Source organism: Pristiophorus japonicus, chromosome 11 (genome assembly GCF_044704955.1).
Source record: "Pristiophorus japonicus isolate sPriJap1 chromosome 11, sPriJap1.hap1, whole genome shotgun sequence".
Lineage (NCBI taxonomy): Eukaryota > Metazoa > Chordata > Chondrichthyes > Pristiophoridae > Pristiophorus > Pristiophorus japonicus.
Window position 1 is genome coordinate 144,780,240 of NC_091987.1, and position 15,202 is coordinate 144,795,441.

General features: G+C 51.2%; 2 protein-coding genes across 5 annotated transcripts in view; both read left to right on the plus strand.

Moving 5' to 3' along the window:
• Nucleotides 1-11,030, plus strand: part of LOC139276313 (MICOS complex subunit MIC26-like) — a 62,682-nt gene extending 51,652 nt beyond the window's left edge. For all 4 annotated transcript variants that reach the window (XM_070894113.1, XM_070894117.1, XM_070894116.1 and 1 more), the window contains one exon: nucleotides 10,785-11,030. The gene's annotated coding sequence lies outside the window, so the exon portion shown is untranslated. The remainder of the gene's footprint in view (nucleotides 1-10,784) is intronic.
• A 1,795-nt stretch (nucleotides 11,031-12,825) lies between these two features.
• Nucleotides 12,826-15,202, plus strand: part of mbtps2 (membrane-bound transcription factor peptidase, site 2) — a 65,206-nt gene continuing 62,829 nt past the window's right edge. The window contains exon 1 of the mRNA XM_070892775.1: nucleotides 12,826-12,938. Coding sequence (XP_070748876.1) covers nucleotides 12,864-12,938 — 75 coding nt within the window. The 5' untranslated portion in view covers nucleotides 12,826-12,863. The remainder of the gene's footprint in view (nucleotides 12,939-15,202) is intronic.

A 15,202-nucleotide genomic window follows, 5' to 3' on the forward strand; every position in this document is an offset into this window, starting at 1 on the left:
TGCCTCCCTGGTGCAAGGGTCAAGGATGTCTCGGAACAGGTGCAGGACATTCTAAAAAGGGAGGGAGAACAGCCAGTTGTCGTGGTGCACATTGGTACCAACGACAAAGGTAAAAAAAAGGGATGAGGTCCTACGAGATGAATTTAAGGAGCTAGGAGCTAAATTTAAAAAGTAGGACCTCAAAAGTAGTAATCTCGGGATTGCTACCCGTGCCACTTGCTAATCAGAGTAGGAATCACAGGATAGCGCAGATGAATACGTGGCTTGAGCAGTGGTGCAGCAGGGAGGGATTCAAATACCTGGGGCATTGGAACAGGTTCTGGGGGAGGTGGGACCAGCACAAACCGGACGGTCTGCACCTGGGCAGGACCGGAACCAATGTCCTAGGGGGAGTGTTTGCTAGTGCTTTTGGAGAGGAGTTAAACTAATATGGCAGGGGGATGAGAACCGATGCAGGGAGACGGAGGGAAACAAAAAGGAGACAAAAGCAAAAGACAGAAAGGAGATGAGTAAAAGTGGAGGGCAGAGAAACCCAAGGCAAAAAACAAAAAGGGCCACTGAATATAAAGGGGCTGCAGAAGGGGTCAAAACTAAAAATCATGGTTTAAAAACTAGGATTAAAACACTCTACCTAAATGCACGCAGCATTCGAAATAAAGTAAATGAGTTGACGGCACAAATCATTACAAATGGGTATGATTTGGTGACCATTACAGAAACATGGTTGCAGGGTGGCCAAGACTGGGAATTAAACATACAGGGGTATCTGACGATTCGGAAAGATAGACAGGAAGGGTAAGGAGGTGGGGTAGCTCTGTTAATAAAGGATGATATCAGGGCAGTTGTGAGAGACGATATTGGCTCTAATGAAAAAAATTTTGAATCATTGTGGGTGGAGATTAGAGATAGTAAGGGGAAAAAGTCACTGGTGGACGTAGTTTATAGGCCCCCAAATAATAACTTCACGGTGGGGCTGACAATAATCAAGGGAATAAGGGAGGCATGTAAAAAAGAAACGGCAGTAGTCATGGGGGATTTTAACCTACATATCGATTGGTCAACTCAAATCGCACGGGGTAGCCTGGTGGAGGAATTCATAGAATGCATACGGGATTGTTTCTTAGAACAGTATGTAACAGAACCTACAAGGGAGCAAGCTATCTTAGATCTGGTCCTGTGTAATGAGACAGGAATAATAAACGATCTCCTAGTAAAAGATCCTCTCGGAATGAGTGATCATAGTATGGTTGAATTTGTAATACAGATTGAGGGTGAGGAAGTTGTGTCAGAAACGAGCGTACTATGCTTAAACAAAGGGGACTACAGTGTGATGAGGGCAGAGTTGGCTAAAGTAGACTGGAAACACAGACTAAACGGTGGCACAATTGAGGAACAGTGGAGGACTTTTAAGGAGCTCTTTCATAGTGCGCAACAAAAATATATTCCAGTGAAAAAGAAGGGTGGTAAGAGAAGGGATAACCAGCCGTGGATAACCAAGGAAATAAAGGAGAGTATCAAATCAAAGACCAATGCATATAAAGTGGCCAAGGTTAGTGGGAGATTAGAGGATTGGGAAAATTTTAAACAACAGCAAAGAATGATTAAAAAAGCAATAAAGAAAGGAAAGATAGATTATGAAGGTAAACTTGCGCAAAACATAAAAACAGATAGTAAAAGCTTTTACAGATATATAAAATGGAAAAGAATGACTTAAGTAAATGTTGGTCCCTTAGAAGATGAGAAGGGGGATTTAATAATGGGAAATGTGGAAATGGCTGAGACCTTAAACAATTATTTTGTTTCGGTCTTCACAGTGGAAGACACAAAAACCATGCCAAAAATTGCTGGTCACAGGAATGTGGGAAGGGAGGACCTTGAGACAATCACTATCACTAGGGGGGTAGTGCTGGACAGACTATTGGGACTCAAGGTAGACAAGTCCTCTGGTCCTGATGAAATGCATCCCAGGGTATTAAAAGAGATGGCGGAAGTTATAGCAAATGCATTCGTTATAATCTACCAAAATTCTCTGGACTCTGGGGAGGTACCAGCAGATTGGAAAGCGGCTAATTTAACGCCTCTGTTTAAAAAAAAAAAAAGGGGGCAGACAAAAGGCAGGTAACTATAGGCCGGTTAGTTTAACATCTGTCGTGGGGAAAATGCTTGAAACTATCATTAAGGAAGAAATAGCGGGACATCGAGATAGGAATAGTGCAATCAAGCAGACGCAGCATGGATTCATGAAGGGGAAATCATGTTTAATTTACTGGAATTCTTTGAGGATATAACGAGCATGGTGAATAGAGGTGTACCGATGGATGTGGTGTATTTAGATTTCCAAAAGGCATTCGATAAGGTGCCACACAAAAGATTACTGCAGAAGATAGAGGTACGCAGAGTCAGGGGAAATGTATTAGCATGGATAGAGAATTGGCTGGTGTACAAAAAGCAGAGAGTCGGGATAAATGGGTCCTTTTCGGGTTGGAAATCGGTGGTTAGTGGTGTGCCACAGGGATCGGTGCTGGGACCACAACTGTTTACAATATACATAGATGACCTGGAAGAGGGGACAGAGTGTAGTGTAACAAAATTTGCAGATGACACAAAGATTAGTGGTAAAGCGGGTTGTGTAGAGGACACAGCGAGGCAGCAAAGAGATTTGGATAGGTTAAGCGAATGGGCTAAGGTTTGGCAGATGGAGTACAATGTCGGAAAGTGTGAGGTCATCCACCTTGGGGGGGGGGGGGGGGGAGAGAGAAACAGTAAAAGGGAATATTATTTGACTGGGGAGAAATTACAACATGCTGAGGTGCAGAGGAACCTGGGGGTCCTTGTGCATGAATCATAAAAAGTTAGTTTGCAGGTGCAGCAGGTAATCAGGAAGGTGAATGGAATGTTGGCCTTCATTGCGAGAGGGATGGAGTACAAAAACAGGGAGGTCCTGCTGCAACTGTATAGAGTATTGGTAATGCCACACCTGGAGTACTGCGTGCAGTTTTGGTCACGTTACTTCAGGAAGGATATACTGGCTTTGGAGGGGATACAGAGACGATTCACTTGGCTGATTCCGGAGATGAGGGGGTTACCCGGGAGCAGCGCGAGTTCGGCGAGAGGCGGGAGTTCCAGGGATCGGCAGAGGCCTATAAAGGCCAGTGAGACCGGGAGCAGCGCGAGTTCGGCGAGAGTCGGGAGTTCCAGAGATCGGCAGAGGCCTATAAAGGCTAGTGAGACCGGGAGCAGCGCGAGTTCGGCGAGAGGCTTGTGCAGCTACAGAGAGAAGGTAAAAAAGAAATAGAAAGAAACAGAAAGGTGACGTCACAGCCAAGGGGGTAAGTGATTGGCTGGTGATTGGTGAGTAGTTTTTCTTTTTTCTCCTATAACAGTGAGTAAACTTTAGCATTGTTGTTGCCAATTTAACTTAATCTAAGGGTTAAGTCATGACAGGAGAGCTCGGTCATGTGATATGCTCCTCCTGTACCATGTGGGAACTCGGGGACACTTCCGGTGTCCCTGACGACTACATGTGCGGGAATTGTATCCGCCTCCAGCTCCTGACGGACCGCGTTGCGGAATTGGAGCTGAGGGTAGATTCATTCTGGAGCATCCATGATGCTGAGAACGACGTGAGTAGTACTTGTAGCGAGTTGGTCTTACCGCAGGAGAAGGGTCCACAGCCAGATAGGGAATGGAAGACCAGCAGGAAGAGTAGTGCAAGGAAGGTAGTGCAGGGGTCCCCTAGGGTCATCCCCCTGCAAAACAGATACACTGCTTTGAGTACTGTTGAGGGGGATGACTCATCAGGGGAGGGCAGCAGCAGCCAAGTTCATGGCACCGTGGCTGGCTCTGTTGCACAGGAGGGCAGGAAAAAGAGTGGGAGAGCGATAGTGATAGGGGATTCAATTGTGAGGGGAATAGATAGGCGTTTCTGCGGCTGCAATCGAGACTCGAGGATGGTATGTTGCCTCCCTGGTGCAAGGGTCGAGGATGTCTCGGAGCGGGTGCAGGACATTCTAAAAAGGGAGGGAGAACAGCCAGTTGTCGTGGTGCATATTGGTACCAACGACATAGGTTTAAAAAAAGGGATGAGGTCCCACAAAATGAATTTAAGGAGCTAGGAGCTAAATTAAAAAGTAGGACCTCAAAATTAGTCATCTCAGGATTGCTACCAGTGCCACGTTCTAGTCAGAGTAGGAATCGCAGGATAGCGCAGATGAATACGTGGCTTGAGCAGTGGTGCAGCAGGGAGGGATTCAAATTCCTGGGGCATTGGAACCGGTTCTGGGGGAGGTGGGACCAGTACAAACCGGACGGTTTGCACCTGGGCAGGACCGGAACCAATGTCCGAGGGGGAGTGTTTGCTCGTGCTGTTGGGGAGGAGTTAAACTAATATGGCAGGGAGATGGGAACCAATGCAGGGAGACGGAGGGAAACAAAAAGGAGACAAAAGCAAAAGACAGAAAGGAGATGAGTAAAAGTGGAGGGCAGAGAAACCCAAGGCAAAGAACAAAAAGGGCCACTGTACAGCAAAATTCTAAAAGGACAAAGGGTGTTAAAAAAACAAGCCTGAAGGCTTTGTGTCTTCATGCAAGGAGTATCCGTAATAAGGTGGATGAATTAAATGTGCAAATAGATGTTAACAAATATGATGTGATCGGGATTACGGAGACGTGGAGGAAAAGGAGGTGGGGTGGCATTGCTGGTTAAAGAGGAGATTAATGCAATAGTTAGGAAGGACATTAGCTTGGATGATGTGGAATCTATATGGGTAGAGCTGCAGAACACCAAAGGGCAAAAAACGTTAGTGGGAGTTGTGTACAGACCTCCAAACAGTAGTAGTGATGTTGGGGAGGGCATCAAACAGGAAATTAGGGGTGCATGCAATGAAGGTGCAGCAGTTATAATGGATGACTTTAATATGCACATAGATTGGGCTAACCAAACTGGAAGCAATACGGTGGAGGAGGATTTCCTGGAGTGCATAAGGGATGGTTTTCTAGACCAATATGTCGAGGAACCAACTAGGGGGGAGGCCATCTTAGACTGGGTGTTGTGTAATGAGAGAGGATTAATTAGCAATCTCATTGTGCGAAGCCCCTTGGGGAAGAGTGACCATAATATGGTGGAATTCTGCATTAGGACGGAGAATGAAACAGTTAATTCAGAGACCATGGTTCAGAACTTTGAAGGTATGAGGCGTGAATTGGCTAGGATAGATTGGCGAATGATACTTAAGGGATTGACTGGATGGGCAATGGCAGACATTTAGAGACCGCATGGATGAAATACAACAATTGTACATTCCTGTCTGGCGTAAAAATAAAAAAGGGAAGGTGGCTCAATCGTGGCTATCAAGTGAAATCGGGGATAGTATTAAAGCCAAGGAAGTGGCATACAAATTGGCCAGAAATAGCAGCGAACCCGGGGACTAGGAGAAATTTAGAACTCAGCAGAGGAGGACAAAGAGTTTGATTAGGGCAGGGAAAATGCTTGCAGGGAACATTAAGACGGATTGCAAAAGTTTCTATAGATATGTAAAGAGAAAAAGGTTAGTAAAGACAAACGTAGGTCCCCTGCAGTCAGAATCAGGGGAAGTCATAACGGGGAACAAAGAAATGGCAGACCAATTGAACAATTACTTTGGTTTGGTATTCACTAAGGAAGACACAAACAACCTTCCGGATATAAAAGGGGTCAGAGGGTCTAGTAAGGAGGAGGAACTGAGGGAAATCCTTATTAGTCGGGAAATTATGTTGGGGAAATTGATGGGATTGAAGCCTGATAAATCCCCAGGGTCTGATGGACTGCATCCCAGAGTACTTAAGGAGGTGGCCTTGGAAATAGCAGATGCATTGACAGTCATTTTCCAATATTCCATTGACTCTGGATCAGTTCCTATCGAGTGGAGGGTAGCCAATGTAACCCCACTTTTTTAAAAAGGAGGGAGAGAGAAAACAGGGAATTATGGATCAGTCAGCCTGACATCGGTAGTGGGTAAAATCATGGAATCAATTATTAAGGATGTCATAGCAGCACATTTGAAATGAGGTGACATGATAGGTCCAAGTCAGCATGGATTTGTGAAAGGGAAATCATGCTTGACAAATCTTCTGGAATTTTTTGAGGATGTTTCCAGTAGAGTGGACAAAGGAGAACCAGTTGATGTGGTATATTTGGACTTTCAGAAGGCTTTTGACAAGGTCCCACACAAGAGATTAATGTGCAAAGTTAAAGCACATGGGATTGGGGGTAGTGTGCTGACATGGATTGAGAACTGGTTGTCAGACAGGAAGCAAAGAGTAGGAGTAAATGGGGACTTTTCAGAATGGCAGGCAGTGACTAGTGGGGTACCGCAAGGTTCTGTGCTGGGGCCTCAGCTGTTTACACTGTACATTAATGATTTAGACGAGGGAATTAAATGTAGTATCTCCAAATTTGCGGATGATACTAAGTTGGATGGCAGTGTGAGCTGTGAGGAGGATGCTATGAGGCTGCAGAGTGACTTGGATAGGTTAGGTGAGTGGGCAAATGCATGACAGATGAAGTACAATGTGGATAAATGTGAGGTTATCCACTTTGGTGGTAAAAAGAGAGGCAGACTATTATCTGAATGGTGACAGATTAGGAAAAGGGGAGGTGCAACAAGACCTGGGTGTCATGGTACATCAGTCATTGAAGGTTGGCATGCAGGTACAGCAGGCGGTTAAGAAAGCAAATGGCATATTGGCCTTCATAGCGAAGGGATTTGAGTACAGGGGCAGGGAGGTGTTACTACAGTTGTACAGGGCCTTGGTGAGGCCACACCTGGAGTATTGTGTACAGTTTTGATCTCCTAACTTGAGGAAGGACACTCTTGCTATTCAGGGAGTGCAGCGAAGGTTCACCAGACTGATTCCCGGGATGGCGGGACTGACCTATCAAGAAAGACTGGATCAACTGGGCTTGTATTCACTGGAGTTCAGAAGAATGAGAGGGGACCTCATAGAAATGTTTAAAATTATGATGGGTTTAGACAGGTTAGATGCAGGAAGAATGTTCCCAATGTTGGGGAAGTCCAGAACCAGGGGTCACAGTCTAAGGATAAGGGGTAAGCCATTTAGGACCGAGATGAGGAGAAACTTCTTCACCCAGAGTGGTGAACCTGTGGAATTCTCTACCACAGAAAGTTGTTGAGGCCAATTCACTCAATATATTCAAAAGGGAGTTAGATGAAGTCCTTACTACTAGGGGGATCAAGGGGTATGGCGAGAAAGCAGGAAGGTGGTACTGAAGTTGCATGTTCAGACATGAACTCATTGAATGGCGGTGCAGGCTAGAAGGGCCGAATGGCCTACTCCACCTATTTTTCTATGTTTCTACCTTATGATGATAGATTGGGTAGACTGGGTCTTTACTCGTTGGAGTTCAGAAGGATGAGGGGTGATCTTATAGAAACATTTAAAATCATGAAAGGGATAGACAAGATAGAGGCAGAGAGGTTGTTTCCATTGGTGGGGGAGACTAGAACTAGGGGGCACAGCCTCAAAGTACGGGGGAGCCAATTTAAAACCGAGTTGAGAAGGAATTTCTTCTCCCAGAGGGTTGTGAATCTGTGGAATTCTCTGCCCAAGGAAGCAGTTGAGGCTAGCTCATTGAATGTCTTCAAGTCACAGATAGATTTTTAACCAATAAGGGAATTAAGGGTTATGGGGAGCGGGCGGGTAAGTGGAGCTGAGTCCACGGCCAGATCAGCCATGATCTTGTTGAATGGCGGAGCAGGCTCGAGGGGCTAGATGGCCGACTCCTGTTCCTAATTCTTATGTTCTTCACATGGTCCATCTCCGACTCTTCCCTTCCCTTCCTCGACGTCTCCATCTCCATCTCTGGGGATAGGCTTTCGACCAGTATCCACTATAAGCTCACTGACTCCCACAGTTACCTGGATTACACTTGCTCCCATCCCGCATCCTGTAAGGACTGCACGCCATTTTCCCAGTTTCTCCGTCTCTCTCGCATCTGCTCTGACGACACCTGCCACACTAGTGCGTCTGACATGTCTTCCTTTTTCCTCAACAGAGGATTCCCCTCCGCTGTGGTTAACAGGGCCCTCGACCGTGTCCGTTCTATTTCCCGCACCTCTGCTCTCACCCCTTTCCCTCCCTCTCCGAACCATGACAGGGTTCCCCTTCCTCACCTTTCACCCCACCAGCCTCCACGTTCAATGGATCATTCGTCGCCATTCTCCACCACCTCCAGCGTGCTCCTACCACCAATCACATCTCCCTCTCCCCTCTCAGCATTCCGAAGGGACCACTCCCTCTGCGACACCCTGTTCCATTTCGCAGTCACCCCCAGCACCCCCTCCCCTTCCCACAGCACCTTTTCGTGCAAGTGCAGGAGATGCAACACCTGCCCTTTTACCTCTTCCCTTCCCACTATTCAGGGACCCAAATACTCCTTCCAGGTGAAAGTAATTTACTTGTGCTTCTTTCAATTTTGTATACTGTATTCGCTGCTCACGATGTGGTCTCCTCTACACTGGAGACCAAGCGCAGATTGGGTGACTGCTTTGCAGAGCACCTCTGTTCAGTCCGCAAGTGTGACCCTGAGCTTCCGGTCGCCTGTCACTTTAATTCTGCACTGCATTCCCACTCGGATATCTCCATCCTTGGACTCCTCCACTGTTCCAATGAAGCTGAACGTAAGCTCGAGGAACAGCACCTCATCTTTTGTTTAAGCGCTTTACAGCCTTCTGGACTCAACATCGAGTTCAACAATTTCAGAGCGTAACCTCTGTCCATCTTTGGCTCTTTTCCCCCCCCCCGCCCCCACCAGCACATGATCTTATGTTTTTTTGCTCTTTGTCTCCAACGGTCATTATTCCGCCATTCATACTCTATCTAGACTAACCTTTTTCTAACTCCTGCCATTACCTTTCAATTCAGCCCATCATCCCTTTTCTCTCTTAATCTCTCCTGCTTTCCACCCTATCACAGACCTTCCCTTTTATTTATTTTTTTTTCCTTCCCCTTTCAGTACTTCTTAAGGTGTTCTTTTCATATATTTGCCAGTTCTGACAAAGGGTCATCGACCTGAAATGTTAACTCTGTTTTTCTCTTCACAGAGGCTGCCTGACCCGCTGAGATATCCGGCATTTTCTGTTTTTACTCCCATTATTATCAATGAGAATACTAGATGTTCATTGGTGGTCCAGGCCCACGTGATCCCAGGATACGCACATAGAAACATAGAAAATAGGTGCAGGAGTAGGCCATTTGACCCTTCGAGCCTGCACCGCCATTCAATAAGATCATGGCTCATCATTCCCTCAGTACCCCTTTCCTGCTTTCTCTCCATACCCCTTGATCCCCTTAGCCATAAGGCCCATATCTAACTTCCTCTTGAATATATCCAATGAACTGGCATCAACAACTCTCTGTGGCTTGGAATTCCACAGGTTAACAACTCTGAGTGAAGAAATTTCTCCTCATCTCAGTCCTAAATGGCCTACCCCTTATCCTAAGACTATGTCCCCTGGTTCTGGACTTCCCCAACATCGGGAACATTCTTCCCACATCTAACCTGTCCAATCCCGTCAGAATCTTATACATTTCTATGAGATCCCCTCTCATCCTTCTAAGCTCCAGTGAATAAAGGCCCAGTTGATCCAGTCTCTCCTCATATGACAGTCCAGCCATCCCTGAAATCAGTCTGGTGAACCTTCGCTGCACTCCCTCAATAGCAAGAACGTCCTTCCTCAGATTAGGAGACCAAAACTGAACATACTATTCCAGGTGAGGCCTCACCAAGGCCCTGTACAACAGCAGTAAGACCTCCCTGCTCCTATACTCAAATCCCCTTGCTATGAAGACCAACATGCTATTTGTCGTCTTCACCGCCTGCTGTACCTGTATGCCAACTTTCAATGACTGATGAACCATGACACCCAGGTCTCATTGTACCTCCCCTTTTCCTAATCTGCCGCCATTCAGATAATATTCTGCCTTCGTGTTTTTGCCCCCAAAATGGATAACCTCACATTTATCCACATTATACTGCATCTGCCATGCATTTGCCCACTCACCTAACCTGTCCAAGTCACCCTGCAGCCTCTTAGCGTCCTCCTCACAGCTCACATTGCCACCCAGCTTAGTGTCATCTGCAAACTTGGAGATATTGCACTCAATTCCTTCATCTAAATCATTAATGTACATTGTAAATAGCTGGGGTCCCACTAGTCACTGCCTGCCATTCTGAAAAGGACCCGTTTATCCGGACTCTCTGCTTCCTGTCTGATCCTGGAAGATATGATCCTGGAGGACATGTTCCCGCACGCTGGACTGCGAAACTAGGCCTAGGAGCTCAGTCCTACCTTCCTCCGGGACCACCAGATATTTTCGTTAAAAAAATTTTTTGTCGGGGGCGTTCGCCCGCAGGAAGCCTCCGACTACAATTTCCCCCCCCCCCCCCCAATAATTCAGGTTGTTTCTTGGTCCCCGAGAGCTTCTGCTCGACATTTACTTACCTCAGCCAGTAGCCCCCCGCCCCACAGGCATGATCCTCTCTCCTATCCCACCCTCCCAGCAAGCAGCAAGCACCCCCTCACCCCGCCCCCAAGGGGTTGCTGTAGGGGCCATGTTAATGGTTCGTCCGATCAACATTGAGTCAACTTTGTCTAAGACAAGGTCTGGGAAAATCCACCCCAAGTCCTTCTCGCCCAGGCAGCTCATACAGAGAGAGAATAACCATGCTTTTCTCCACGGAGTCGATTTAATAAAAGGGACTGACTGAGAATTGTGTTCCTACAGGTGGACAAACGGAATAATGCATCTCAAGGAACAGAATCAGCGACTGAAGCAGTATTTCCCTCGTGAAACAAAATGAACTTGAATCATTATCACTGTTAATCACATTCTATTCATGACCGATCAATAATTTATCAGAACTGTGATTTTTTGTTTTTGTTTGTGGAGATGGTTTCAAAACCCTCATAAATAAGTCAAATATCTGTGTATATTGAACATGACCTAATAAAATATAATTAAAGAACAAATGATTTCACTGCATAATTAGATATGCTTATGATTGTGTGTCGGACTGCAACTCTCACTCTCTCTCGCTCTCTCTCACACACTCACTCGTGGCACTTACTCACACCTTCTCACTCTCCCTCTCGCATTCTCTCACACTCCCTCACGCACACTCTTACACTCACTTTTCTCTCCCACACACACTCTCACACCATCATCATCATCATCATAGGCAGTCCCTCGGAATCGAGGAAGACTTGCTTCCACTCCTGAAGTGAGTTCTTTAGTAGCTGAACAGTCTAATACGAGAGCCACAGACTCTGTCACAGGTGGAACAGATAGTTGTTGAGGGAAAGGGTGGGTGGGACTGGTTTGCCGCATGCTCTTTCCGTTGCCTGCGCTTGATTTCTGCATGCTCTCGGCAATGAGACTCAAGGTCTCAGCGCCCTCTCGGATGCACTTCCTCCACTTAGGGCGGTATTGGGCCAGGGACTCCCAGGTGTCAGTGGGGATGTCGCACTTTATCAGGGAGGCTTTGAAGGTGTCCTTGTAGTGTTTCCGCTGCCCACCTTTGGCTCTTTTGCCGTGAAGGAGCTCCAAGTAAAGCACTTGCTTTGGGAGTCTCTTATCTGGCATGCGAACTATGTGGCCTGTTCAGCAGAGTTGATCGAGTGTGGTCAGTGCTTCAATGCTGGGGATGTTGGTGCGTCTGTCCTCCCAGGGGATTTGTAGGATCTTGCGGAGACATCGTTGGTGATCTATCTCCAGCGACTTGATGAGTCTTCTGTATGTCGTCCATGTCTATGAGCCATATAGGAGGGCGGGAATTACTACAGCCCTGTAGACCATGAGCTTGGTGGCAGGTTTGAGGGCTTGGTCTTCAAACACTCTTTTCCTCAGACGGCCGAAGGCTGCACTGGCGCACTGAAGGCAATGTTGAATCTCCGCATCAATGTCTGTCTGTGTGTGAGAGAGAGAGAGAGTGAGTGTGTGTGTGTGTGTACAGTCCAATACGAGAACCACACTCGCACACACTCACATCATCATCATAGGCAATCCCTTGGAATCGAGGAAGACTTGCTTCCACTCTTAGCATGAGTTCTTAGGTGGCTGTACAGTCCAATACGAGAACCACAGTCCCTGTCACAGGTGGGACACACAGTAGTTGAAGGAAAGGGTGGGTGGGGAGTCTGGTTTGCCGCACGCTCCTTCTGCTGCCTGCGCTTGATTTCTGCATGCTCTCGGCGACGAGACTCTTAAGAGCTCAGCACCCTCCCAGATGCTTCTATATTCAAAAAGGAGTTAGATGAAGTCCTTACTACTAGGAGTATGGTGAGAAAGCAGGAATGGGGTACTGAAGTTGCATGTTCAGCCATGAACTCATTGAATGGCGGTGCAGGCTAGAAGGGCCGAATGGCCTACTCCTGCACCTATTTTCTATGTTTCTATGCACTTAGGGCGATCTTTGGCCAGGGACTCCCAGGTGTCAGTGGGGATGTCCCACTTTATCAGGGAGGCTTTGAGGGTGTCCTTGTAATGTTTCCTTTGCCCACCTTTGGCTCGTTTGCCATGGACGAGTTCCGAATAGAGCGCTTGCTTTGGGAGTCTCGTGTTTGGCATGTGAACTATGTGGCCTGCCCAACGGAGCTGATCCCGTCCTCGTACAGGCCAACATCCCCAGCATTGAAGCACTGATCTCATACACACTATATATATATCTCTCTCTCTCTCTCACACACACACACACACACTCTCTCCCCTGTTCCTTTACCAAGATGGCGGTGGCGGTGGCGGGAGTTGCAGCGCGCGGGCCGGATGCAGTGCGCGGGGCCTATTTCCGGCGGGCGGGTGGCCGCGATGGTGCCGGCGGCCGCGGTGCTGGGCCCGGTGGGGGTCTGGTGCGCGCTCTACCTGGCCGACTGCGCGCTCAAGGTAAGGGTGGTGGGGGCGGCCTCGGTCTCTGCCTCACAGCAGGAGCGGAGGGGGAGGGACAGCCGCTGGGCCGGCGGCGGGAGACCGGCTGCAGAGTGTGTGGGATCCGCAGGTAAACATCCAGTCAATCGGCACCGGGCCCTGGGGGAAGGGCGGGACCCCGAGACCCCCACTCCCAACCCTCCCCATTCCTCTTCCCGTTCCCCGTGCCTCGCCCCCCCCCCCCCCCCGCTGTTCCCCGTGCCTCGCCCCCCCCCCCCCGTTCCCCGTGTCTTCCCCCCGTTCCCCGTGTCTTCCCCCCCCCGTTCCACGTGTCTTTCCCCCCCCCCCCCCGTTCCCCGTGTCTTGTTCCCCGTGTCTTCCCCCACACCCCTACCCCCCGTTCCCCGTGTCTTCCCCCGCCCCCCCCCTCCCTCCCGTGTCCTCTACCCCCCCCCCCCGGTTCCCCATGTCTCTTCTCTTTCCCCCCCCCTCCACGGCCCCGACATGTTCCCCGTGTCTCGCCCTCTTCCCGTCTCTATCCCCCCCGTTCCCCGTGTCTTCCCCCCCCCCCCCACGTTACCCGTGTCTTCCCCCCCCCCCCCCACGTTCCCCGTGTCTTCCCCCCCCCCCCCCACGTTCCCCGTGTCTTCCCCCCCCCCCCCCACGTTCCCCGTGTCTTCCCCCCCCCCCCACGTTCCCCGTGTCTTCCCCCCCCCCCCCACGTTCCCCGTGTCTTCCCCCCCCCCCCCCACGTTCCCCGTGTCTTCCCCCCCCCCCCCACGTTCCCCGTGTCTTCCCCCCCCCCCCCACGTTCCCCGTGTCTTCCCCCCCCCCCACGTTCCCCGTGTCTTCCCCCCCCCCCGTTCCCCGTGTCTTCCCCCCCCCCCCCCCCGTTCCCCGTGTCTTCCCGCCCCCCCGCCGTTCCCCGTGTCCTCTCCCCCCCACCCCCCCTGGTTCCCCATGTCTCTTCTCTCTTTCCCCCCCCCCCCCGCCCTGTTCCCCGTGTCTCTCCCTCTCCCCCCCCGGTTCCCCATGTCTCTTCTCTCTTTCCCCGCCCCGCCCTGTTCCCCGTGTCTCTCCCCCCTCCCTCGCCCCGTCTCTTCCCCCCCCCCCCCGTTCCCCGTGTCTCTTCCCCCCCCCCAGTTCCCCGTGTCTCTTCCCCCCCCCCCGTTCCCCGTGTCTCTTCCCCCCCCCCAGTTCCCCGTGTCTCTTCCCCCCCCCCCGTTCCCCGTGTCTCTTCCCCCCCCCCCCCGTTCCCCGTGTCTCTTCCCCCCCGTTCCCCGTGTCTCTTCCCCCCCGTTCCCCGTGTCTCTTCCCCCCCGTTCCCCGTGTCTCTTCCCCCCCGTTCCCCGTGTCTCTTCCCCCCCGTTCCCCGTGTCTCTTCCCCCCCGTTCCCCGTGTCTCTTCCCCCCCGTTCCCCGTGTCTCTTCCCCCCCGTTCCCCGTGTCTCTTCCCCCCCCCCCCGTTCCCCGTGTCTCTTCCCCCCCCCCGTTCCCCGTGTCTCTTCCCCCCCCCCCCCCCGTTCCCCGTGTCTCTTCCCCCCCCCCCCCGTTCCCCGTGTCTCTTCCCCCCCCCCCCGTTCCCCGTGTCTCTTCCCCTCCCCCCCCGTTCCCCGTGTTTCTTCCCCCCCCGTTCCCCGTGTTTCTTCCCCCCCCGTTCCCCGTGTTTCTTCCCCCCCCGTTCCCCGTGTCTCTTCCCCCCCCCCCCCGTTCCCCGTGTCTCTTCCCCCCCCCCCCCGTTCCCCGTGTCTCTTCCCCCCCCCCCCTCCCCCGTGTCTCTTCCCCCCCCCCCCTCCCCCGTGTCTCTTCCCCCCCCCCTCCGTTCCCCGTGTCTCTTTCCCCCCCCCCCTCCGTTCCCCGTGTCTCTTCCCCCCCGCTCCGTTCCCCGTGTCTCTTCCCCCCCCCCCCCTCCGTTCCCCGTGTCTCTTCTCCCCCCCCCCCCGTTCCCCGTGTCTCTTCCCCCCCCCCCCCGTTCCCCGTGTCTCTTCCCCCCCCCCCCGTTCCCCGTGTCTCTCCCCCCCCCCCCCCCGTTCCCCGTGTCTCCCCCCCCCCCCGTTCCCCGTGTATCCCCGTTCCCCGTGTCTCTTCCCCCCCCCCCCCCGTTCCCCGTGTCTCTTCCCCCCCCCCCCCGTTCCCCGTGTCCCCCCCCCCCCCCCCCGTTCCCCGTGTCTCTTCCCCCCCCCCCCCCCCGTTCCCCGTGTCTCTTCCCCCCCCCCCCCGTTCCCCGTGTCTCTTCCCCCCCCCCCCCCGTTCCCCGTGTCTCTTCCCCCCCCCCCCCGTTCC